Here is a 24,648-nt window from a genome sequence, read left to right on the forward strand (position 1 = left end):
CCTAGTCAGTGACCATTAACTAACGGTGGCCCACTCCACATATTCACTAATCTGCGCGGAAAGTAAATATTTCTGGTCTTAATGGAGGCTTTCCAGTTTAGTATCTGTGTGGTCCAATCTTGTGCTGATGGTTTAAGTAAACTGTTGAGGTACACGTTGTCCATGCCTTCCAGACTTGGATTATGTCCCCTCTAGAATGGCGTCTTCTCCAATGAGGAGATTCAATTCCATGCCCCTCTCACAATTCAGAGTCCACGAGCCTGTCCTCGCAAGAGTCTTCACTCCCTGGGAGTGAAGACTCTTGCGAGGACAGGCTCGTGGACTCTGAATTGTGAGAGGGGCATGGAATTGAATCTCCTCATTGGAGAAGACGCCATTCTAGAGGGGACATAATCCAAGTCTGGAAGGCATGGACAACGTGTACCTCAACAGTTTACTTAAACCATCAGCACAAGATTGGACCACACAGATACTAAACTGGAAAGCCTCCATTAAGACCAGAAATATTTACTTCACTCTGAACCTTTTCCAATATATCAACGTCCTTTAGAAGGTGACTGCACAAAGTATTGAAATACGGCCTCTTCAATGAGCTGTACAGGGTTAAAAAATGTTTTAACTGTAATCAAGCACCTTTGAGAAACAGCAGAGTATTCGACTAGCCCAGTGATAACGGTGTCGTGTTGACTGGATACATGTACTAAGTGCTGATAATCAGTCTCGGATCTCTTTCATTTTTCCACCTTTGCCAATAGGCACTCATCATTGCGGACTGAGGTTTACCATCCATTCAAACGCATTAAAATTCAGTTGCTAGGCCTCAGTGCAGCTACTTAAATTGTCCAGATCCTTTTGATAGCTATCAATCTTCTCCACTGTAGGCACTTGGCCACATAACTGTCATCAGGAAATATTACAGCATTGTTGGAAGTGCTCTCCTCCTCATCACTAATGATGAATGTGAACAGTAATGGGATGGAGGCAGGCAGCAGAAATATGAAGACACAGAACAAGCAGCGGGGCAAGAGAGTCACACACGCACACACTACATAGTCTCTGATCACGCTGACTGAGAGATAGACTGTGAAAGAGTGAAGCAAGAGACATGGGGACAGACAGCACAGTGACGGGGTTAAAAAAACACGACAAATAATGGAATAAGAAGGACTGAAGAGACAGTTCTAGAGACGACAAAGAGATTGACAGAAAAAAAAGAGAAAAAGGCGGAGAACGAGAGGGCGAACAGGGTGTGGGTGGGGGGGGAAGACAGCGAGAGGGCGAATGAGGGAAGGGGGGGGGGAAAGACAGCGAGAGGGCGAATGAGGGAAGGGGGGGGGGGAAAGACAGCGAGAGGGCGAATGAGGGAAGGGAGGGGGGCGACAGCGAGAGGGCGAAAAAAGGAGAGCCAAAAAAAAAAAATAGGAGAAGAAAAAAATAGGAAAGAAAAAAGAAAGAGAGCGACAAAAGATGATGCTGCAGCCCAGTCAGTGGTCCTGGTAATAAAGCACAGGCTGAAGTGAGAGCTTAAAAGCCGCTTGTCCAAAACCTACAACAGGAATCGCAATTTTAAAAACAGATATTTGTAAAACAGATCTTCCAACACACCCCAGTATAGCACTGATGATTATAGACTTTCCATTAGCGCTCCAATTCCCACAACTGCTGTTGGGGCTTTGTGAATCATTCCCAACTATCACTTCCAATCACTGTTCATTTTATGCACTTAGAGAATGGGAGAATTTTAAAATTCTCATCCTTGTCCCTCCATGGTCTCACCCTCTCCCCATCTCTGTAACCTCCTCCTGCCCGACAACTCTCCGAGCTCTCTGCGCTTCTCCAATTCTGCCCCCTTGCACAGCCCCAATTTCCTTGGCCCCACCATTGGCGGCCGTGCCTTCAGCTGCCCAGGCCCTAAGCTCTGGAATTCCCTCCGTGAACCTCTCCGCCTCTCTCTCCTCCTTTAAGACGCTCCGTAAAACCTAATAGCTCCTTATGTGGCTCGGTGTCAAATTTTGTTTGTTAATCGCTCCTGCCGTGGGACATTTTACTACGTTCAAGGCGCTATATCAATGCAAGTTGTTGCTGTTGAGAAACACTATAAATCCATCAGGGCGTCAAACTGAAAGGAAGCGTCAAGCACCTGGATGCCTTTTTTCCGCCAACTAATTAATGAAAGATCATTGTGGGCACAATTAACGACTGGCAAATGTGGACAGGAAGAGGGGGGGGAAAAAAAGTGAAACCACACAAATTAAAACAGCCGGATTGTTTTTTTTAAATTTTGCTCTCATGACACTGATGCTCATTGGCATTTGGGAAAACAATGTTTTTGAGGTTTTTGTTATCTGGTATTTGACAAGCAAACTCAGTAATTCCGCCCAGTCCCTGAGGGAGCCCAGAGCTCTGTCCCCTTTCCAGCCTTATGCAAAGTGACGCCCTCAAAAAAAAACCCACAGAAATTCCGGACCCCGCTGTGTGAGTTCTTCACCTCCCCTGTCGTTATCAGCTAGGCTGTTCCGATTCAGGCAAGGCCTGCAGGTCAGTACTGGCTGAAAACACAGACGCTACTATCACATACCAGGAAATCGTAAGATTATTTCTGGAATGCACGTCAGAAATGTGTCATTTTTAACTCCTCGAGGACCAGGGCTACTGCTTCTTCCGCCGGGTTCGCTGCAGAACGGATGGCACTGTTCTGAACGGTCCCCGACATGGCAGGCACCAGCGGCTGGATACGAGATCTACTCCTCCTATAAACAATGGGAGATGAGCGCTGATTGAACGCCTGAATTTGGCGGCTCTCATTTTGTCTCTGGTTCCGCCAGTTATGTTATGGGCCAAAGTTATTGTTAACATGTTAAAATCAGACATCGGCATATGGAGGTGTTGGTGAACTGATAAGAGTTTGCTGTACGGAAGAAAGTCGAGTCAATCAGAAACCGTCGGCACAGATTTCTAAACGGCAGACTGTGATTGGCCAACCTTATAGAATTCTTGGAAGAAAGAGCAAAGAGGATAAGGGAAAACCAATGGGCGCAGTTTATAGGGTCTTTCGAAAAGCATTTAATGAGGTGCCACATAAAAGACATATGGCAAAGGTAATGAATGGTGCATGCAATGAAGGGGAAGAGGGGGAGGGGGAGATAAATTTGTTGCTCCACACACACCTACTCACTACTCCCCGCACGCACACGTGTGCTCACACTACTCCACACACGCGCTCACGCTACTCCCCGCACGCACACGTGTGCTCACACTACTCCACACACGCGCTCACGCTACTCCCCGCACACACACGTGCGCTCACACTACTCCACACACGCGCTCACGCTACTCCCCGCACGCACACGTGTGCTCACACTACTCCACACACGCGCTCACGCTACTCCCCGCACACGCACACGTGTGCTCACACTACTCCACCCACGCGACTCCACGCACGCTCACTACTCCACACACACGCACCCCTCCCTCGTACACAAAGTGCAGCCAACCACGCAGGAAATAATAAATCTTATTAATTTCTTGTGAAGTTACAGCATTCCTCTGACAAAGTATATCCTCCAGCAATTTATGTTTTCCACAGTGTCACACACAAACAGCCTGTATTTATTTTGGAACTGGCTGGGTGTGGCCCTGGCGGTTACTGGAGTTTCACGCGAAGGCGGGGGAAGACAAACGAACTGATCTTATCCGGAGTTTATAGATTCAAGTCAGAGTCAGTTGACCAAACGTCAGGCCCTCTCTATTCAGCCCATTTAGTGACTGTGAGAATGGTAAACCCTTACCACAACTGCCTGCTGATCTGCAATGTGCAACACCGTCACTGTGGGGAAACATTCAATGACCTCAGTCACCGAGGCAGTGTGTATGTCGATTCAAACAAATAGAGCTGTGTTCAGTTTAAAACTGTCAGCATCGTCAGGAGGGGAGAAAACAAGGTGGCCGGAGAGTAAAGAAAGAAAAGACTTTTTTTTTTATTCGTTCATGGGATGTGGGCATCGCTGGCGAGGCCGGCATTTATTACCCATCCCTAATTGCCCTCGAGAAGGTGGTGGTGAGCCGCCTTCTTGAACCGCTGCAGTCCATGTGGTGACGGTTCTCCCACAGTGCTGTTAGGAAGGGAGTTCAAGGATTTTGACCCAGTGACGATGAAGGAACGGCAATATATTTCCAAGTCGGGATGGTGTGTGACTTGGAGGGGAACGTGCAGGTGGTGTTGTTCCCATGTGCCTGCTGCCCTTGTCCTTCTAGGTGGTAGAGGTCGCGGGTTTGGGAGGTGATGTCGAAGAAGCCTTGGCGAGTGGCTGCAGTGCATCCTGTGGATGGTACACACTGCAGCCACAGTGCGCCGGTGGTGAAGGGAGTGAATGTTTAGGGTGGTGGATGCGGTGCCAATCAAGCGGGCTGCTTTATCCTGGATGGTGTCAAGCTTCATGAGTGTTGTTGGAGCTGCACTCATCCAGGCAAGTGGAGAGTATTCCATCACACTCCTGAAATGTGCCTTGTAGATGATGGAAAGGCTTTGGGGAGTTTGGAGGTGAGTCACTTGCCGCAGAATACCCAGCCTCTGACCTGCTCTTTTAGCCATAGTATTTATATGGCTGGTCTAGTTAAGTTTCTAGTCAATGGTGACCGCCAGGATGTTGATGGTGGGGGATTCAGCGATGGTAATGCTGTTGAATGTCAAGGGGAGGTGGTTAGACTCTCTCTTGTTGGAGATGGTCATTGTCGGGCACGAATGTTACTTGCCACTTATCAGCCCAAGCCTGGATGTTGTCCAGGTCTTGCTGCATGCGGGCTCGGACTGCTTCATCATGTGCGGGGTTGCGAATGGAACTGAACACTGTGCAATCATCAGCAAACATCCCCATTTCTGACCTTATGATGGAGGGAAGGTCATTGATGAAGCAGCTGAAGATGGTTGGGCCTAGGACACTGGCCTGAGGAACTCCTGCAGCAATGTCCTGGGGCTGAGATGATTGGCCTCCAACAACCACTACCATCTTCCTTTGTGCTAGGTATGACTCCAGCCACTGGAGTGTTTTCCCCGATTCCTACTGACTTCAATTTTACTAAGGCTCCTTGGTGCCACACTCAGTCAAATGCTGCCTTGATGTCAAGGGCAGTCACTCTCACCTCACCTCTGGAATTCAGCTCTTTTGTCCATGTTTGGACCAAGGCTGTAATGAGGTCTGGAGCCGAGTGGTCCTGGCAGAACCCAAACTGAGCATTGGTGAGCAGGTTATTGGTGAGTAAGTGCCGCTTGATAGCACTGTCGACGACACCTTCCATCACTTTGCTGATGATTGAGAGTAGGCTGATGGGGCAGTAATTGGCCGGATTGGATTTGTCCTGCTTTTTGTGAACAGGACATACCTGGGCAATTTTCCACATTGTCGGATAGATGTCAGTGTTGTAGCTGCACTGGAACAGTTTGGCTAGAGGCGCGACTAGTTCTGGAGCACAAGTCTTCAGCACTACAGCATTTATATAGCACCGTTCTCGACCTCAGGACGTCCCAAAGTTATTAGTCAATTAAGTACTTTTGAAGTGTTATCACTATTCTAACTTAGAAAACGCGGAAGCCAATTTGCACACAGCAAGATCCCACAAACAGCAATGAAATAATAACATTCAACGGCATTACCATCGCCGAACCCCCCACCATCAACATCCTGGGGGTCACCATTGACCAGAAACTTAACTGGACCAGCTATATAAATACTGTGGCTACAAGAGCAGGTCAGAGGCTGGGTATTCTGTGGCGAGTGACTCACCTACTGACTCCCCAAAGCCTTTCCAACATCTACAAGGCACAAGTGAGGAGTGTGATGGAATACTGTCCACTTGCCTGGATGAGTGCAGCTCCAACAACACTCAAGAAGCTCGACACCATCCAGGACAAAGCAGCCCGCTTGATTGGCACCCCATCCACCACCCTAAACGTTCACTCCTTTCACCACTGGCGCACTGTGGCTGCAGTGTGTACCATCCACAGGATGCATTGCAGCAACTCGCCAAGGCTTCTTCAACAGCACCTCCCAAACCCACGACCTCTACCAACTAGAAGGACAAGAGCAGCAGGCACATGGGAACAACACCACCTGCACGTTCCCCTCCAAGTCACACACCATCCCGACTTGGAAATATATCGCCGTTCCTTCATCGTCGCTGGGTCAAAATCCTGGAACTCCCTTCCCAACAGCGCTGTGGGAGAACCGTCACCACACGGACTGCAGTGGTTCAAGAAGGCGGCTCACCACCACCTTCTCGAGGGCAATTAGGGATGGGCAATAAATGCCAGCCTCGCCAGCGACGCCCACATCCCATGAATGAATAAAAAAGATAAATCTGTTTTAGGTCGTTTGAGGAATAAATGTTGACCAGGGCACCAGGAGAACTTGCCTCTTCGAACAGTGCCGTGGAATCTTTAATGTCCACCCGAGAGGGCAGACGGGGCATCTGAAAGACGGCACCTCCGACAGTGCAGCACTCCCTCAGTACTGCACTGGGAGTGTCAGCCTAGATTTTGAGATCAAGTCTCTGGAGTGGGACTTGAACCCACAACCTTCTGACTCAGAGGCGAGAATGTGCCAAAGTTGACACTTAATGAAGGACTCAGGTTTAATCCTTACTCTCTGCTGAGACACCTTGTGATGTGGCAGGAGTACTGAATTGGCTTCATCTCACCTGGTTTAGGGAGGAAGGATTAAAAAAATGGCATATCGTGATACCACTGTTGCCGGCCAGAATGGTGATCATTGACGGGGGAATTACCCAATCACGTCTGGAGACCGAAATAATCAAGTTGTTTATGAAACAAATGAAATGCTCACTGCATTTTGCTGGAGAAATCAACTTGTTTTTAATCGGGAGACATTGCTATAGTTTCGGTCATGATTTCTGTTTGCTGTAGCACGTAGAGACTCTGTTTAAATAGTCTGTTTCCTGCGTTAAGTCCCGCCCCGCCTCCAACTCATTGGCTGAGACAGTGGTGTCAATAGTCAGGCCATAAAAAAAAGTTAGGTACCTAACTCTGTAGAGACAATGAGTGAGTGAGCGGTTTGGGAAAAATGTGGTTGTGGGGACATCGGGCGAGGAGGGGATCGGGCTTGGAAGCCTCCCAGAGCCGAATAGCCTGCCAGCAGACAGCCCCTGCATGAAGACTGGCCGGTCGGGTAAGGTACCAGACGATGGCCGACACCTGAGGAACCATCACCCTTACACAGGTCAGAGGGGATGGGCACCCATGGGATCGTAACCCCTGCACGGGTCAGAGGGGATGGTAAGAAGGGGAGAAAACAGGAATTAAAATAACACATCAGAAAGTTTACGCATGATTTCTTTTGCCAGCTTTACAATATATTTCACGAGGACCAACGGTGGAGGATTTATGTCCCATTAGTGGGCCGATCTGATAACTCTAGGCAGTGAAGAAATTCTACATCCTAATCTCATTGAAACATAAAAGATTCCGAGGGGGTTTGACAGGGTAGATGCTGAGAGGTTGTTTCCCCTGGTTGGAGAGTCTAGAACTCGGGGACATAGTCTCAGGATAAGGGGTCGGCCATTTAGGACTGAGATGAGGAGGAATTTCTTCACTCAAGAGGGTTGTGATTCTTTTGGAATTCTCTACCCCAGAGGGCTGTGGGTGCTGAGTCATTGACTATATTTAAGACTGAGATAGATAGATTTTTGGACTCTAGGGGAATCAAGGGATATGGGGATTGGGCAGGAAAGTGGAGTTGAGGTCGAAGATCAGCCGTGATCTTACTGAATGGCGTAGCAGGCTCGAGGGGCCGTATGGCCTACTCCTGCTCATATTTCTTATGTTGAGTTTATTCCATTTACACCACTCAAATATTAATTAAGTAAAGTCAATCATGTAAGAGGTAAAAAGATGGGATTAATGTTGCACTCTGTTTCTTTGCGGCCTGGTTCTAAGCAACCACCAGCTGTACAAATACTAATTATCCAGTTTTATGTCGCATGGGTTTAGAATCATTACACTTTGAAAACATATTTGAAATGAATGTTCAAGAGGAAAATAATAATCCTGATAATTATATGATGTGAAATATAGTGATGCCCTTGTGGTTGCATAGCCATACACTATCAAGGACCCGATTTTTATCGCCCCACCATTAGCAGCCGTGCCTTCAGCTGTCTAGGTCCTAAGCTCTGGAATTCCCTCCCTAAACCCCTCTCTCCTCCTTTAAGATGCTCCTTAAAACCTACCTGTTTGACCAAGCTTTTGGTCACCTCTCCCAATAGCTCATGTGGCTCGGTGTCAATATTTTGTTTGATAATCGCTCCAGTGAAGCGCCTTGGGACGTTTTACTACGTTAAAAGGTGCTATATAAATGCAAGTTGTTGTTGTTGTGATGGAGAATTGAGGGACGGGGCTAATTTTCATCTTTGTATCAAGGCATTCAGCTCCGCCCGGGCAGAGCAGAGAGGAGAATCTGGCGGGGAGAATCGCATATCCCCATCGGAACCCACCTGATTTTCCGTCCATTTAAATTAGTGGAAGGAATAACCGTCGTGTTGTCTAACAGGTGGGCCAGCCTGCCCACCCAATTTTCCTGTCTATGCTCTGTCCAGGTGATGCTTACATCCCGGGCAGAAAAGACAAATATCTACGCCATGATCTCAAACATCTTTTACGTCCACCTGAGGGGACAAACGGGGCCTCGGTTTAACGTCTCATCTGAAAGACGGCACCTCCGACAGTGCAGCACTCCCTCAGTACTGCGCTGGGAGTGTCAGCCTGGATTATGTGCTCAGATCTCTGGAGTAGGTCTTGAACCCACGACCTTCTGACTCAGAGACGAGAGTGCTGCCCACTGAGCCATGGCTGACAGGTTAAAATTGCTGTTACTTGGACCTCGCTGAACAGTTTATTCAGCATCCAGGAGACACTGTATTCAAACCCAAACGGAAGGAGTTTGACGTGTTTCTGAAGATGTTCAATTAACCTAATGTTACTACAGGAAATGTACATGTCATTACAGGTACAAGGGGCCAGCAACCAAAAGCTATGGATAACATCCAACTGGAAGCACTCTAAAGTGTGACATGTCTCCTCAGGTATCTCCCACCTAGCACACTTTGTTAGAATTGTGTGACCAGACTTGTTGTTTTTCAGCAATCTGTCAGGATACTCGAGCGGTAGAGAGTGCGAAAAAGAGAAAGTGAGAGAAAGAAATTGATAACGAGCTGCTATCAGTTTTGTTTTGTCACCAACAGGAAACAAACGACAGGGTGACCAGAGCTATTTAGACTTTCATTTTCAGTCCATTCACAGAGGATGCTGGACACAAGATGGTTGCCTGGATATTTCCTACATTCCCTTTCCTGAGTTCCAGCACTCCAAAAATTCCTCTCCAGCTCACACACCATTCCGACCTGGACATATATTGCTGCCCCTTCACCGTCGCTGGGTCAATATCTTGGAACTTCCTATCTAACGCCATTGTGGGAGCACCTTCACCACACGGGCTGCAGCGGTTCAAGAGGAAGGCCCAACACCAGCTGCTGCTCAAGGGCAACGAGGGATGGGCAATAAATGCCGGCCTCACCGACAGCTTCATGTTACCAGCTTTTGTTTATTTCCAGATCTTTTAAATTGAACTCAAATTCTCAAAACTGCCATGGTGGGATTTGAACTCTCAATCCTCTGGGTTACTAGTCCAGTAACATCACCGTTACACTACTGGTGTCAGGGCTGAATACCTCAGAGTAGAATAGGCCTATAGTCTCTGGAGTTTAGAAGAAAGAGAGGTGATCTCATTGAAACGTATAAAATTCTTCAGAGGGCTCGATAGGGTAGATGCGGAGAGGCTGTTTCCCCTGGCTGGACAGTCTAGAACTAGGGGCATGGTCTCAAGATAAGGGGTTGGCCATTTAGGACCGAGATGAGGAAAATTTCTTCACTCAGAGGGGTTGCGAATCTTGGGAATTCTCTACCCCAGAGGGCTGTGGCTGCTTAGTCGCTGAGTATATTCAAGGCTGAGATCGATAAGATTTTTAGACACTAAGGGAATCAATGGATACGGGGATAGGGTGGGAGAGTGGGGTTGAGGCAGAAGATCAGCCATGATCTTATTGAATGGCGGAGCAGGCTCGAGGGGCCGGAAGGCCTATTCCTGCTCCTATTTCTAATGTTCTTATGTGTTCTCCAAGAATTGGCCACAGTTTTCTCTCTTTTTTTTTAAAATCTCCTCCCTCAGGAATTGGTATTACCAGCGGTTGGGAGGACGATGCACAAGATTGCACTGCGTAATGGGTGGGGTGAGCATTGATCGGCCTGAAGCTCTAGTCTCACCTTTCCTTTCATATGTTTATGTCGTGAAAATAACACAAACATACACTTAGTTTAGTTTTTGATGGGGATTTTGCGAGCTAAGTGCAAACAAGACCCAAGCTTTTCATTGAGTTGTTATTATCTGGATGCACTGCCTGAAAGGGCGGTGGAAACAGATTCAAAAGTAGCTTTTAAAAGGGAATTGGATAAATGCTTAAAAAGGAAAAGTATGCAGGTCTATGGAGAAAGAGCAGGGGAGTGGGACTAATTGGACAGCTCTTTCAAAAAGCCGGCACAGGCACGAAGGGCCGAATGGCCTCCTTCTGTGCTGCGTGATTCGATGAAGAGAAAGAGCTCGCAGACTGTTTTCAGCACAAGCCTCCGCCCATCGATTCATAATTTGTAAGTGCCCTGGGAAAACGAAAGCAGGGATTTTTTTTTTTGATTTTTTTTTTAAAACAATAAATGACATTTTCTCACCAGCAATGAAACCACAAATGGCTGCAGGCGGTGACTGTACCTGCCGCACACTCAAAGGCACCTTGCCAGCACCGATGTTGTTTCAGCTGGTTTGCAAATCAAAAAAAAAGCTGTCATTAGCAATTCCGCGAGACTGAAGAGATGAGCATCTGAAGAAACAGGCTCTGCCTTGAAAAACCACAATAAAGAGGGCAATGGAAATGACTAAACAGTTGCTACATCACATTGCTGTTTGTGGGATCTTGCTGTGCACAAATTAGCTGCCGCGTTTCCTACATTGCAACAGCGACGACACTTTAAATGTACTTCATTGGCTGTAAAGTGCATTGGGATGTCCTGAGGTCGTGGAAGGCACTATATAAATCATAGAACGATACAGCACAAAAGGAGGCCATTCGGCCCATTGTACCTATGCCGGCTCTTATCTAGAGCTAGCCAATTAGTCCCACTCCCCTGCTCTTTCCTCATAGCCCTGTAAATTTTCCCCTTCAAGTATTTATCCAATTCCCTTTTGAAAGTTACAATTGAATCTGCTCCCAGCATCCTTTCAGGCAGTGCATTCCACATCATAACAACTCTGTGTAAAAAAATTTTCTCTCATGTCACCTCTGGTTCTTTTGCAAATCACCTTATATCTGTGTCCTTTGGTTACCGACCCCTTCTGCCACCGGAAACAGATTCTCCTTATTTACTCTATCAAAACCGTTCATGGTTTTGAACACCTCTATCAAATCTCCTCTTAATCTTCTCTGCTCGAAGTAGATAATAAATGTAAGTCTTTTTTTTCCACTGCAACTACTAAGACCAGAAGCTACTGTTCGGGCGTCAGTCAGGAGGTAACCTGTTAAACGCTGCCTGGGTGAAACACGATTTCTACTGCCCAGGAGAAATCTCTGCTTGCACACACGGGCACAGAGTTCCTCTCCAAGCAACTTTGGTTTTACACGTTCAGACAGTGGGGATATGGTGTCCAAACTTTAAAATTTAATTACATCTAGATTTTTTTCTTGTTGAAAAAGTATCCGGGTCATGCTAGGTAACTTCCTGGGTACTTTTTACACACAGTTTGACGGAACGCTGGATTTACATACAATGTGCTGTCAAACAGAAGTGGGGGGAGAAGTCGCCCCTCCGTATTGCTCAAATTAAGTCAGGCCTTGACTCCAAATTTAAACATTTTAAATTTTCATCCTCGTATTCAATTCCCTCCACAGCCTCGCCCCTCCCTATCTCTGTAAGCTCCTCCAGCCCTACGACCCTCCGAGATCTCCGTGTTCCTCCAACTCTAATCTCTTGTGCATCCCCCACTTCCTTCGCTCCGCCATTGGCGGCCGTGCCTTCAGCTTCCTAGGCCTTAAGCTCTGGAATGCCCTTCTCGAGTCTCTCTCTCTCTCTCTCTATCTCTATCTCCCTTCAAGACGCTGCTTAAAACCTACCTCTTTGACCAAGCATTTGGTCACGTGTCCTAATGTCTCCTTCTTTGGCTCGGTACCAATTTTTGTCCGATAACACTCCCGTGAAACGCCTTGGAGCATTTCACCATGTTAAAGGCGCTATATGAATGCAACTTGTTGTTGTTGCATGCTATAACTTTCAGTGATGTGGTGTAATTGCACCATGGTGTAATCAGGTCTCACCTTTTCTGCCCAATGGTTTCAACATTACTGATTCACAAAGACATACAGCCTCAACACTGAATCGGAGACCTTGTTGAAATATAAAATATATTAGTTGATCTCCTGTGACGATGCACATGAAGAATCAAGACAGAGATAATGGGACCAGGGCACACAAAGATAATCCAGTCCCCATTCACAGCCCATTCTGATTTTTATGCAACTTGATATTATCTATGTGGTACTGATAATTGTACTTCTATCCGCACTTCCTGAATTATGAAAGTCCACATTTATAATGGGAATTGAATATGCAAATGTCACGCTGTAATTACACCCTCCGATGTGTGAATTTATAATGCAAAAATTGATAGGATATTTGCACAGATGTAACACGTACATATTATATTGTACACACAAACACAATCTATCTTGAACTCCAGCAAAGAACATAATGATTCCAGGAGCTTGTTTACTGAGTATACTTAGAGTTAGGGTACTGAGGTGGGCCTGGCCATCAAGACAAAGTCCTGTGCTGAAAAGACAAGACAGAGAACAAGGAATTAAGGCAAGCCCCAGCATCTTGTGGAAACAAGGGCGAGGTCAACCAACCACAGTGCCAAATGGAGCAGAGACTGAGGTAAAAAATAAAATGCAACACATAAAAGACAGGCACCAACAGGAATGGGCCCCACTCAACTGATGGTTATGGGCAGGAAAAGAGAGGCTGATAAAAAAATTCTGTATCATCATCTTTGGCAGTCATGAATCTTGACTGTAAAGTGACTGCAGCCAACAGGTAGAAGTTACATTCTACCTTCCACTGATTTAAGGTAAATGTAAGGAATCTTACAACACCAGGTTATAGTCCAACTGTTTTATTTGAAAATCACAAGCTTTCGGAGGCTTTCTCCTTCGTCAGGTGAGCGAGTGTGGGATTCCATGGAAGGTTACCGCATTTATATTCAGAGAACAATACCTGGTGATTACAGGTAATCTTTCCAACTGTCCGTTGTCAAGGCAATCAAAGTGTTCAGACAGAGAGATGTTACCTACAGGACCACCGAATACACAAACGGCCAGAACACAAAACAGAGAGAGAGAGGGAGAAACATCCGAAAGGAAGAGAAAGACAGAGAATGACCCGTCTTTCTCAGTCCATCTCACCGGCATCTCCACATCATGATTTAAGGTAATTGTAAACAATTTTACAACACCAAGTTATAGTCCAGCAATTTTATTTTAAATTCACAAGCTTTCGGAGGCTTCCTCCTTCGTCAGGTGAACGATGTCACATCGTTCACCTGACGAAGGAGGAAGCCTCCGAAAGCTTGTGAATTTAAAATAAAATTGCTGGACTATAACTTGGTGTTGTAAAATTGTTTACAATTGTCAACCCCAGTCCATCACCGGCATCTCCACATCATGATTTAAGGTAGTTTAATGAAGCCTCAGCACACTCTGGTGGTGGAGAAATGCCTCTGCACAAAACTCCCAACTTTTAAAAAGCTCTGTAATGTGGAGCAACACATTTCAACTCTGCAAGCAATCAGATTTCACTCGGGGCAGTTTGTGGTTCAGTCAGGATAACACAGCCCGATTAAATGGCTGCACCCAACACAATTTGATCCAGAGAGGCACAGCACAATCCCCAAAGGTGCCAGCAAGAAAGAATGGCGTGCATTTATATAGTGCCTTTCACAATGGCAGGACGTCCCAAAGTGCTTTACAGCCGATGAAGTACTTTTGAAAAGTAGTCACTGTCGCAATGCAGGAAACACGGCAGCCAATTTGCGCACAGAAAGGTCAAGGACCATCGTTGGTTGACCTATCAGATAGAACTGTATATCAGAGAGGGAACCCTCAAACTATCTGATGGAAGGTGGCAGACCTCACCCTGTGTAGCATATTACTTACCTCTCGATAGTTCAGAGTCATCCAGAGCATAAACAGTCCCACACACTGAACAGGAAGAGCCGCAAGTGAGGAGGAGGCTGACTGGAATGGTCTTTCTATTTTTGAACCCACATTTGAATCCAGCAGTCAAAAGGTTTCCACTCCCCCAGGAAGGCTGGATTGCAGAGAGAATTAGAACGAGGAATGAAAGCCAGATCCAAGTTGGGACCATTTATTTGCTAAGTACTGCCACTGGAGCTCACCCAAAACTCTGCTGCCCGTATCGTGACTCACACCAAGTCCCGCTCACCCATCACCTCTGTGCTCATTGGCCTACATTGGCTCCGGATTCAGCAATACCTCGATTTTAAAATTCTCACCCCCGTGTGTTTAAATTCCTCCATGGCCTCGTCCTTCCCTATCTCTGTAACCTCCTATAGCCCTAAAACCCTCCGCAATCTCTGCGCTCCTCCAGTTCTGGCCTCTTGTGCATCCCAGATTTCCTTCGCTCCACCATTGGCGGCTATGCCTTCAGCTGCCTAGATCCTAAGCGATGGAATTCCCTCCCTAAATCTCTCCGCCTCTCTCTCCTCCTTTAAGTCACTCCTAAAAACCTACCTGTATGACAAAGCTTTTGGTCACCTGTCCTAATATCTCTATGCGGCTTGATGTCAAATTTTGCCGGATAACACTCCTGTGAAGCACCTTGGGACATTTTACTACGTTAAAGGCGCTATATAAATGCAAGTTGTTGCTGTTATACGATAGCGTAACCCAGGGGGTTAACAATAGTAGCCCCTTGTGGTCTGAACTGGATATTTGTGTTGTTCATGTGTGTGTCTTCAATCTCTTTTAAGGTGGACTGAACCAGCACTTGGCAAGATATGAAATGTTCAGCTGCTTTATTTCACAGTGAGTGAACATATAGAGCAACAGTTATGATTATGCGACGTAGGGCTAGCCAGAGCGATATGACCATAAATTAGTGCAGATGTCACAAATCTGTGTAACATTAAAAATTCTTCCAGTCTTGCCATGGTAATATTCCTTTATAGTGGAAAATTACTATAAACCAATGAGATTAAGTCAGCCAATATGTTATTGTACTATTATGCAAAGTTCCTAGATTACTGAATCAGTTTTACTAGTAAAGACGATTACTGTTATCTGGGTGAACTGATAATTTTGTTAAAGCTGCAATGTCTCTGCGATTTTCTGATCACAACCTCTGGGCAGCATCCTAGGCCCAACTATCATCAGCTGTTTCATCAATGACCTTCCCTCCATCATAAAGTCAGAAGTAGGGCTGTTGCCTGGCAATTCCACAATGTTCAGCTCCATTCGCAATTCCACAGATAATGAAGCAGTCCATGCCTGCATGCAGCAAGACCTGGACAACATCTAGGCTTGGGCTGATAAGTGGCAAGTAACATTCGCGCCAGACAAGTGCCAGGCAATGACCATCTCCAACAAGAGAGAGTCTAACCACCTCCCCTTGATACTCAATTGCATTACCATAGCCGAGTCCCCCATTAACATCTTGGGGGTCACCATTGACCAGAAACTCAACTGGACCAGCCACATAAATGCCATGGCAACTAGAGCAGGTCAGAGGCTGGGTATACTGCATCGAGTGGCTCACCTCCTAAATCACCAAAGCCTCTCCACCACCTGCAAGGCACAATTCAGAAGTGCGATAGAATACTCTCCTCTTGTCTGGATGGGTGCAGCCGCAGCCACACAAGAAGCTCAACACCATCCTGGATAAAGCAGTCTGCTTGGTCGGCAACCCATTAAATATCCTCTCCATCCACCACCAGCATGCCGTAGCTGCAGTGTATACTATCTACAGGATGCACTGAAGCAACTCACCAAGGCTTCTTCAGCAGCATCTCCCAACCCGTGACCTCCACCACCTAGAAGAACAAGGACAGCAGGTGCGTGGGATCATCACCTCCAAGTTCCTCCCCCTCCCCCACTGCTTGCCCGCGCTCCCCACCCCCAACACAGATCATCCTGATTCTGTCCCTGTTTCCGTTGTGTAGAAGGAGGATGTGTTTGCAGAGCGAGTTGGGGAACGTTACCCTTGTGCGATAACCAGACAGCTTTGTAGATCTGATTAAAGCAAGGAATATTCGGATATATGCATAAGTAACATAGCTACTGACTGTTAGAACAGACTCACTGTCAGATTAGAACAGAACAGACTGAAGACAGCATGCTGAAACCACTGTACTTCTGTTCCCAGGAATTGAAGTAACTACTAACTCTTTTGCAGTACTGTTCAATAAAGTTATTGAACTAAATTGTCGTGAGCTTGATCACCTGGTGACTGAAACAAGAGGGTGACCAGATTCACTTAGTTCAATCAATGCAACTTGTCTTTGTGAAATAATACAAAAATAACCGACACACTACACTTCCCCAGACATCATTCTTGACTCAAACAAAATAACTTCTATCAACTCCCTTGCATTCTAGCAATTTAACAAAAAATGTTTTTGAAAAAGTTTTGTTTTTTCTTCAGATCGCTGACAATGATGCAAATGAAATATACTTATTAGGTATCCAGAATCATGTTTTCATCACCACCTTTGTTACAGAAATTTGGCCACTGTTGGAATAAAATTTCAGGCTTGCAAATGGAAAATTCCTCGATGAAAAAAAGGTGCCTTTTTGAATAGTGACATTTTGGGACACTATCACTTTAAGTTTATTTAAAGCTGTGGTGTATCTTATTTTGGACGTCTGGTTCAGGCTCAGTTACATTATTAGAAATTGTTGCACCACAGTTTGATACAAAAACTACTGGACAACAGGAAAGAACTTTATCAACTTGCTCTGAATAGCTACAGTAACAATTTGCTGTTCTAACACTCACGGTATTCTTTAAACTAGCAGGCTTCCACAACAGAAGAAGCTGGGCTGGAGCCAGTAGACAGCGCAGCCTGTCTCTACAGGCCCTGTGCAGACAGCCCGCCTCCCTCTCCCAATAACAAGATTACAGCTCCATACACCCACTTTCTCCAGGTACGGCTCTCAATCAAAACCCACCCCTATCTACAGACCCCACATCAAAACCCACCCCTATCTACAGACCCCACAACAAAACCCACCCCTATCTACAGACCCCACAACAAAACCCACCCCTATCTACAGACCCCACATCAAAACCCACCCCTATCTACAGACCCCACATCAAAACCCACCCCTATCTACAGACCCCACATCAAAACCCACCCCTATCTACAGACCCCACATCAAAACCCACTCCTATCAACAGACCCCACATCAAAACCCACCCCTATCTACAGACCCCACATCAAAACCCACCCCTATCTACAGACCCCACAACAAAACCCACCCCTATCTACAGACCCCACAACAAAACCCACCCCTATCTACAGACCCCACATCAAAACCCACCCCTATCTACAGACCCCACATCAAAACCCACCCCGATCAACAGACCCCACAACAAAACCCACTCCTATCTACAGGCCCCACAACAAAACCATTATCGAATACACACTCTCTCCAGTAAAACACATTAACACATATCTGAACACTCTCACTCCCGTGCAAAAACCCACTCCAGTGTACTCGTCTTCCAAATTTGTCAAAAATTCCCAAAAACCAAATTCCCAGAAATCCCATATTAAAACTAATTAAAATTTAAAACTTTTTTTCTAAAAAACCACATAAATGCCATCTGACTAACCCCAACCATTGCCACCTTTACCATTGTTTCACCTCCTAGAGGACTTCATGTTAAGCTGCCCATGTCTGTGTATCATCTGCCTAGACTCTAAGCTCTAGAATTCCCTCCCTAAAGCTCTCCACCCCTCTACCTCTATCTCCTCCTTTAAGATGCTCCTTAAAACCTACCTCTTTGACCAAGCCTGCCCAAATATCTCATGTTGTTCAGTGTCAAAGTTTGATCATGCTCCTGTGAAGCGCCTTGAGACCTCTTCCTATGTTAAAGACACTATATAAATGCAAGTTGTTGTTGTCTCCGTAACACTGAGGTCTGACCAGACTCGGATAGATAAGTAAGCCGGGACAGCCTTCGAGTCCTGTCAGGCATCATTCAAAACACAAACAATCTTTCTTCCCCCCCACAAAGATCACGTCGTTAAAACGCAACGAACAGGCACCCACAATTCAATCAACTGCAAGAGACTGACGACATACTTGGACTTCCTGCCTCTCCTCCCCTCCCCCCCCCCACCCACCCACCCCCCCCAAAAAAGGACAAGTTGATTATTCGGGCATGGTGAATATAATGCAAGTTTCTAGGTCTGTGATTTAATTGCACTTAATCAACAATTTATAACCACTTTATTGGAAGCATCACTAATAAACATGCATTACCCTCTTCAGTTTCCCATTCCCAGGAGTGGATAGAACCAAAGAGGGGACCACAATTCTAATATCACAATTTTAACAACGTCCGTGAGCAAATTTAAACTAGCTCCATGATCGTTTACTTAAATATACTGGTCTGAGGATGTCCCTGCACCCATTCCATAGGAACATAAAAACAGGGAGTTGGCCATTCAGTCCCTCGAGACTGTTCCGCCATTCAATTAGATCACAGCTGATCCATTTACTTTTCTTTACTCCATTTTATATTCCATTTAATATATTATAGCCTTGCCTTGAGGTGCCACTGTGATACAAGGTAGGTTCAGAAGAAGAAAGTACTTTAGCCAATTTGATCTCATTCTTCCAAAATACCAACCCTACCATTGTCTCATTACAGCATCTAATGGATCTAGTGTCCTAGTTTCAAACATTCCTACTGGCAACCATCTGTCCTACATTTGCTCATCACAGGAGTGAGCCTTTGGATTACTGGTAGCTTTCCTGCCTCCGAGTCAGAAGGTTCAAGGTTAAACTCCACTCCAGACAGTCCCAGTGAGAGGAGACCGGAGCTGCGGCTGTGAATTGTGGGTGGACATCCAGCGGGAAACTTGTGTCTGGTGAGTGGTCGGCCCTCCCTTATCGTATGGGTTGTGGGAGCCCATAAAACCTTCCCGCTGCATTGGACTAATCACTCTATACTCTATCGGCTGGAACAAAGATGATTACGGCCATGGTTAGGAGTGACCACATCACGACCTCTCAGATCATTAATCAGTCTGCAAATTCTTCTACTCCTTCACACTGTTCTCCAAGGGAAGAGCGCGAAGATATGAAGAGGGAAGAGCGCGAAGATATGAAGAGGGAAGAGCGCGAAGATATGAAGAGGGAAGAGCGCGAAGATATGAAGAGGGAAGAGCGCGAAGATATGAAGAGGGAAGAGCGCGAAGATATGAAGAGGGAAGAGCGCGAAGATATGAAGAGGGAAGAGCGCGAAGATATGAAGAGGGAAGAGCGCGAAGATATGCAGTGGCGATGCTCTCCACAACCTGAATTCAGTGCCTCTTCTCTTGGCCTATTTGAAAGTATTGTTCTGGGTTTACTTTCTCTACGTCATTAAGTACCTTTTAGATCTTTACAAGATCCCCTGTGTAGAGGTGTACAAGATACCAACAGGATAGAGAACGCTAACTTATCAAGTAGTCGACAGCTCTTGCCTCTGAAACCCAAGAATCAGCCTTGTTGCTCTCCTCTACATTGAGCTATGTGCCTCTAGGGGTGACTTTGCTGGCCTGCACCTGCTGATTCAAAAATAAAATTATAGAAATCTCAGTACACCCAGAGACTATTTAACTCATCACATCTGTGCTGGTAATAACGCCTCCACCAGAACTGCACAATCATTTCCCAGCTCTTTCCAGCACCTTTAATATTTCTCCTTCAAGTAATTATCGAATTGCCTTTCATGGATGTTGCGATTGAAGAGTCCATTGTCACTTGTGATAAATTCCATCTCCCAACAGCCCCCTCTGTGAACCGATACAAAATACTAGGTAGTCAGGAACCAGTCCCGGGAATCCCTAATGTCCCGGGAATCCCTAATATTCCAGGTACCCATAAATATGAACATTTATTTTATCATACTCCATGCCACTTTTCATATAAAAAGTGAACACAAAATTGATCCCACAAAAGTAGAAACTGAACAATTCAGTCAAACCTGGTCATGCAGGAGATAGTCAGGTTCCCTCATTTATAGGACAAACCCAAATTAAATGGTTAATGGGGAATGGTTCTTTTATGACCTACTAAAACATAACATTCATTAAAAAAAAGTTAATTATAGGAATATCTCTCTGCATCTCTCTGTGATTGCAAAATTGACATTTATTGTTGCATTCTATAAATAGTTTCAAAGTTGCACAATCTCCCCATGTGGCATTCTTGCGGATCAGAGTGCGTCAAGAAACTAATGCACTGTAACCAGAAATTAAAGTGCAATGATTAGTGTGCAAATGCTTAAGAAATTGATCTGCAATTGCCTTACCTATTTCAACAGAAACAGAACATATTAATAACGTGATTTTTTTTAAAGCCACTGATTAGGTAATTTAAACAATGCGATCAAGCTCCCAGTACATGAAGGATAAGACCATGGTGTCCCATTCCCCATCCCCCCACCATTTTGAAATGGAGACATTCTTGACAATAACACTGGCAGCTTGGCTCCTGCTGGTCTCCCCAACCTAAAGCTAAAATGTCACAGCTGCACGATAGCAAATCCTACCGAGTACCGGAAAGATGGGAACAGGAGGAGGCCATTCAGCCCCTTCGAGCCTGTTGTTCCGCCATTCAATTAGATCATGGCTGATCTGTATCTTAACTCCATCGACCCGCCTTGGTTCCATAACCCTTAATTCCATTACGTTAAAAAAAAATTATCAATCTCAGTTTTGGAAATTTTCAATTGACCCCCAGCCTCAACAGTTTTTTGGGGGAAGAGAGTTCCAGATTTCCACTACCCTTTGTGTGAAGAAGTGCTTCCTGACACCACCCCTGAATGGCCCAGCTCCAATTTTAAGGTTATGCCCCCTTGTTCTGGACTCTCCTACCAGAGGAAATAATTTCTCTCTATCTATCCTATCTATCACCTTAAAACACCTCAATTAGATCACCCCTTAATCTTCTATACTCAAGGGAACACAAGCCTGATCTACGCAACCCGTCCTTGCAATTTAACCCTTTTAGCCCCGATATAACTAGCTAAGCAGGAACCCAGAGTTTTTGGAAAGTCAATTGGGGGGGGGGCGGGGAGCAACTGAAATTTTAAAAAATGCTTGATTACATTCTAGCCGAGTTATGTAAAATTAAGCCTCGTCTCCCACAAGAATCCGTATAGGGAATTGAGAATCCACATAACTAAAGTTCAAATATATGCTGTTCATTCCAAATGTTTGTCCAGCCTGATATTTCCAATGCAGTGCGTCTGTTTCCAAATCCATTTCTGAATTTGTAAAGTAAACAGCCTATATTTTTAGAGAGGTGTTGCCTTTACGTCTGCAGTAAGTGTTCAGTCAAATATTTTTCTCGTGTATAATGATATTTTGGTGACACAATAATTTACCCTGATGTGCATTAGCATCACTCCATCCGAGTTGGTTTGGCCAGCACTTATATCCATAAGATACTGAGGTCCTTTAAATAAACAGAAATCTCACTCCTAAAAAGGGTCCGCGATGAAGAAAAGGCCAACGTTGAGCACTCTATGCAGGCGAACAAAGCATCTTAAACCACCCAAATCCTTTGGGCAGTTCTTAAAGACCGTCAATCAACCCAGGTAGCAGTTAAGGTATTACAGTTGGCTTCAATTCTCCTCCCCCCAAGCTACTGTTCCCACTCCCGACCCTTCCTGTGAACGTGCCCACATGCGGCCATCAGAAAACACAACTGGGCTCAACTGCGATGCCCCCCATAGTCAAATAACCAACTGACACTCAACCGTATAAGCTAAAATATTAAGGATGGCCAGTCAGGCACACTGCCAGTGGGTGGCTGGCGCCCAGCACCCATTAAACCGTCAGCCAAAATAAAAAGGGGTCAGCCCTTTCAAGACAGGCAAGAGAGAGAAGACCATTCCAAAAACATGGTCAGCATCAGACTCCCGAGGAATGGCCCACGGTTCAGTTTAAGTTAAAGCATTTCCACTCACTTGATGAAATAAATAGCACCTTCGAAAGTGAATCCTTGCTCCCATCCACGAAGCAGATCTGCGGTTCAAAATAAAACAGAAAACATTGCACTGCAGCCAACAAAAATAAAACACACACACACACACACACCTGGAGAACTCTTGCAGCGACTCCTCCTTACCTGGGCGGCGGCGCCCGTGGCCGGTCTGCCTCGGCTGTCCTGAGACGGGATGGATCCAGGTGGTAGACCGGGTCAAATCACTGCAAAAAAAAAACCCCAAAAGAATGAGTGTGTGTCTTTTTTTTTGGGGGGAGGAGGAAGATTAAATCGGTAAAAACTCTACCACCGAGAGCAGCATTTAAAACTTCTGCACAAATCAAAATAAACCTAACTCTATGAAAAAGAGCCGCCCGTCCCGGGTAACTCCGTAGCTCCAATGTTGAGGCAGGTTCTCCATTTGTCCCGGATTGTCTAATTTCCACCCCTCAGCAGGTCTCGGGGGGGTGGGGAGGGGGGGACTTTGGAGTGTCCATTTGGGGGGGGGGTAGGAATCTCCTTCCTTGTAGGATTGCCTGGATTTCCCGAGGTTGCTTCCTTGTTAAATGGATGAGCGAGTTGTCAGCATTACCGCCCTCTGGGTTGCTCCCGGATCTGGATCTGCTGCCGCCCTCCCACTGTCTCTGCTCCAGCCCAGGTTCCCCCCCAAAACGCACCGTGAAACAGACACGGGGGGGGGGGGGGGGGAGGAAGAGGAGAGGGAAACTCGCTCAGGACACTGTGCAGTCGAAAGATAAATCGCGCCTAAATGTCAAATTAGCACCAGAGAAAGATTTCAAGTTGCTGTATCAATAAGCAGGGATTCAGATGAGAGAGGGGGGGGGGGGGGGTCGTTCCCATCTCCATTCTCCTTCTCCCATCTCCATTCTCCTTCTCCCCCCCCCCCCCCCCACTCCCCATGTGCCCTGGCCAACGTTTAGCCCACAACCAACAACCACTAAAAAACAGATTATCTGGTTATTATCACATTTGTTGTTTGTGGGATCTTGCTGTGCACAAATTGGCTGCCCCTTTTCCTACATTACAATAGTAACTACACTTCAAAAAGTATTCCATTGTCTGTAAAGCGTTTTGGGACATCCTGAGGCTATGAAAGGCACTGTATAAATGCAACTTTTTCTTTTCTGTGTCTCAATGATCCTTCACCCATTCTTTCTCTGTCTCCACCATCCTCCTCACCTGCCCTCTATCCACCTCCTTTGTGTTGCTGAGATTATCCTTGCCTCTCCATCTCCAACCTCATTCAGAAGCCCCAACTCAAACGCTTTCCACCCCATGTTTAAAATGAAGTTCAAAACTCCCCCCGCCCCCCCCACCCAAGTACTCAATATCTGCCTCAAACCGTCCCTGCTTCTCAGTAAAGCTTCAAACAATGGTTTCCGACTTGTTGAGAAAGAAAGACTTGCATTTATAAAGCGCCTTTCACAACCTCAGGATGTCAAAAATACTTTACAGCCAATTAAGTACTTTTGAAGTATAGTCACTGTTGTAATGTAGGAAACGTGGCAGCCAATTTGTGCACAGCAAGATCCCACAAACAGCAATGTGATAATAACCAGATAATCTGTTTTATTGATGTTGGTTGAGGGACACCTTCTTCAGCCAGAAGTACCGAGTGGATGATCTATCTCGGTCTCCTCCCGATATCCCCATCATCACAGAAGCCAGTCTTCGGCCAATGTCGATTCACTCCACGTGATATCAAGAAACGGTTGAGTGCACTGGATACAGCAAAGGCTATGGGCCGCAACAACATCCCGGCTGTAGTGCTGAAGACTTGTGCTCCAGAACTAGCTGCGTCTCTAGCCAAGCTGTTCCAGTACAACTACAACACTGGCATCTACCCGACAATGTGGAAAATTGTCCAGGTATGTCCTGTCCACAAAAAGCAGGACAAATCCAATCCGGCCAATTACCGCCCCATCAGTCTACTCTCAATCATCAGCAAAGTGATGGAAGGTGTCGTCGACAGTGCTATCAAACGGCACTTACTCACCAATAACCTGCTCACCGATGCTCAGTTTGGGTTCCGCCAGGACCACTCGGCTCCAGACCTCATTACAGCCTTGGTCCAAACATGGACAAAAGAGCTGAATTCCAGAGGTGAGGTGAGAGTGACCGCCCTTGACATCAAGGCAGCATTTGACCGAGTGTGGCACCAAGGAGCCCTAGTGAAATTGAAGTCAATGGGAATCAGGGGGAAATCTCTCCAGTGGCTGGAGTCATACCTAGCAC

The 24,648-nt window shown here is 46.0% G+C and overlaps 1 protein-coding gene across 6 annotated transcripts in view; it reads right to left on the reverse strand.

Annotated features, from left to right (window-relative positions):
• plekha6 (pleckstrin homology domain containing, family A member 6) overlaps positions 1-22,833 on the reverse strand; it is a 259,562-nt gene extending 236,729 nt beyond the window's left edge. For 5 of the 6 annotated variants that reach the window (XM_068007640.1, XM_068007641.1, XM_068007638.1 and 2 more), the window contains exons 1-3: positions 22,749-22,833; positions 22,537-22,616; positions 22,376-22,433 (exon numbers count right to left, since the gene is read on the reverse strand). In XM_068007640.1, the coding sequence (XP_067863741.1) occupies positions 22,376-22,433; positions 22,537-22,616; positions 22,749-22,813 (203 nt within the window). In that variant the 5' untranslated portion in view covers positions 22,814-22,833. Of the gene's footprint in view, positions 1-22,375; positions 22,434-22,505; positions 22,617-22,748 lie in introns of all 6 variants that reach the window. The other variant, XM_068007639.1, reaches the window with a different exon arrangement.
• Positions 22,834-24,648: the final 1,815 nt, after the last annotated feature.

The sequence above is a fragment of the Heptranchias perlo genome, chromosome 27 (assembly GCF_035084215.1).
Source record: "Heptranchias perlo isolate sHepPer1 chromosome 27, sHepPer1.hap1, whole genome shotgun sequence".
NCBI classification, from domain to species: Eukaryota; Metazoa; Chordata; class Chondrichthyes; order Hexanchiformes; family Hexanchidae; genus Heptranchias; species Heptranchias perlo.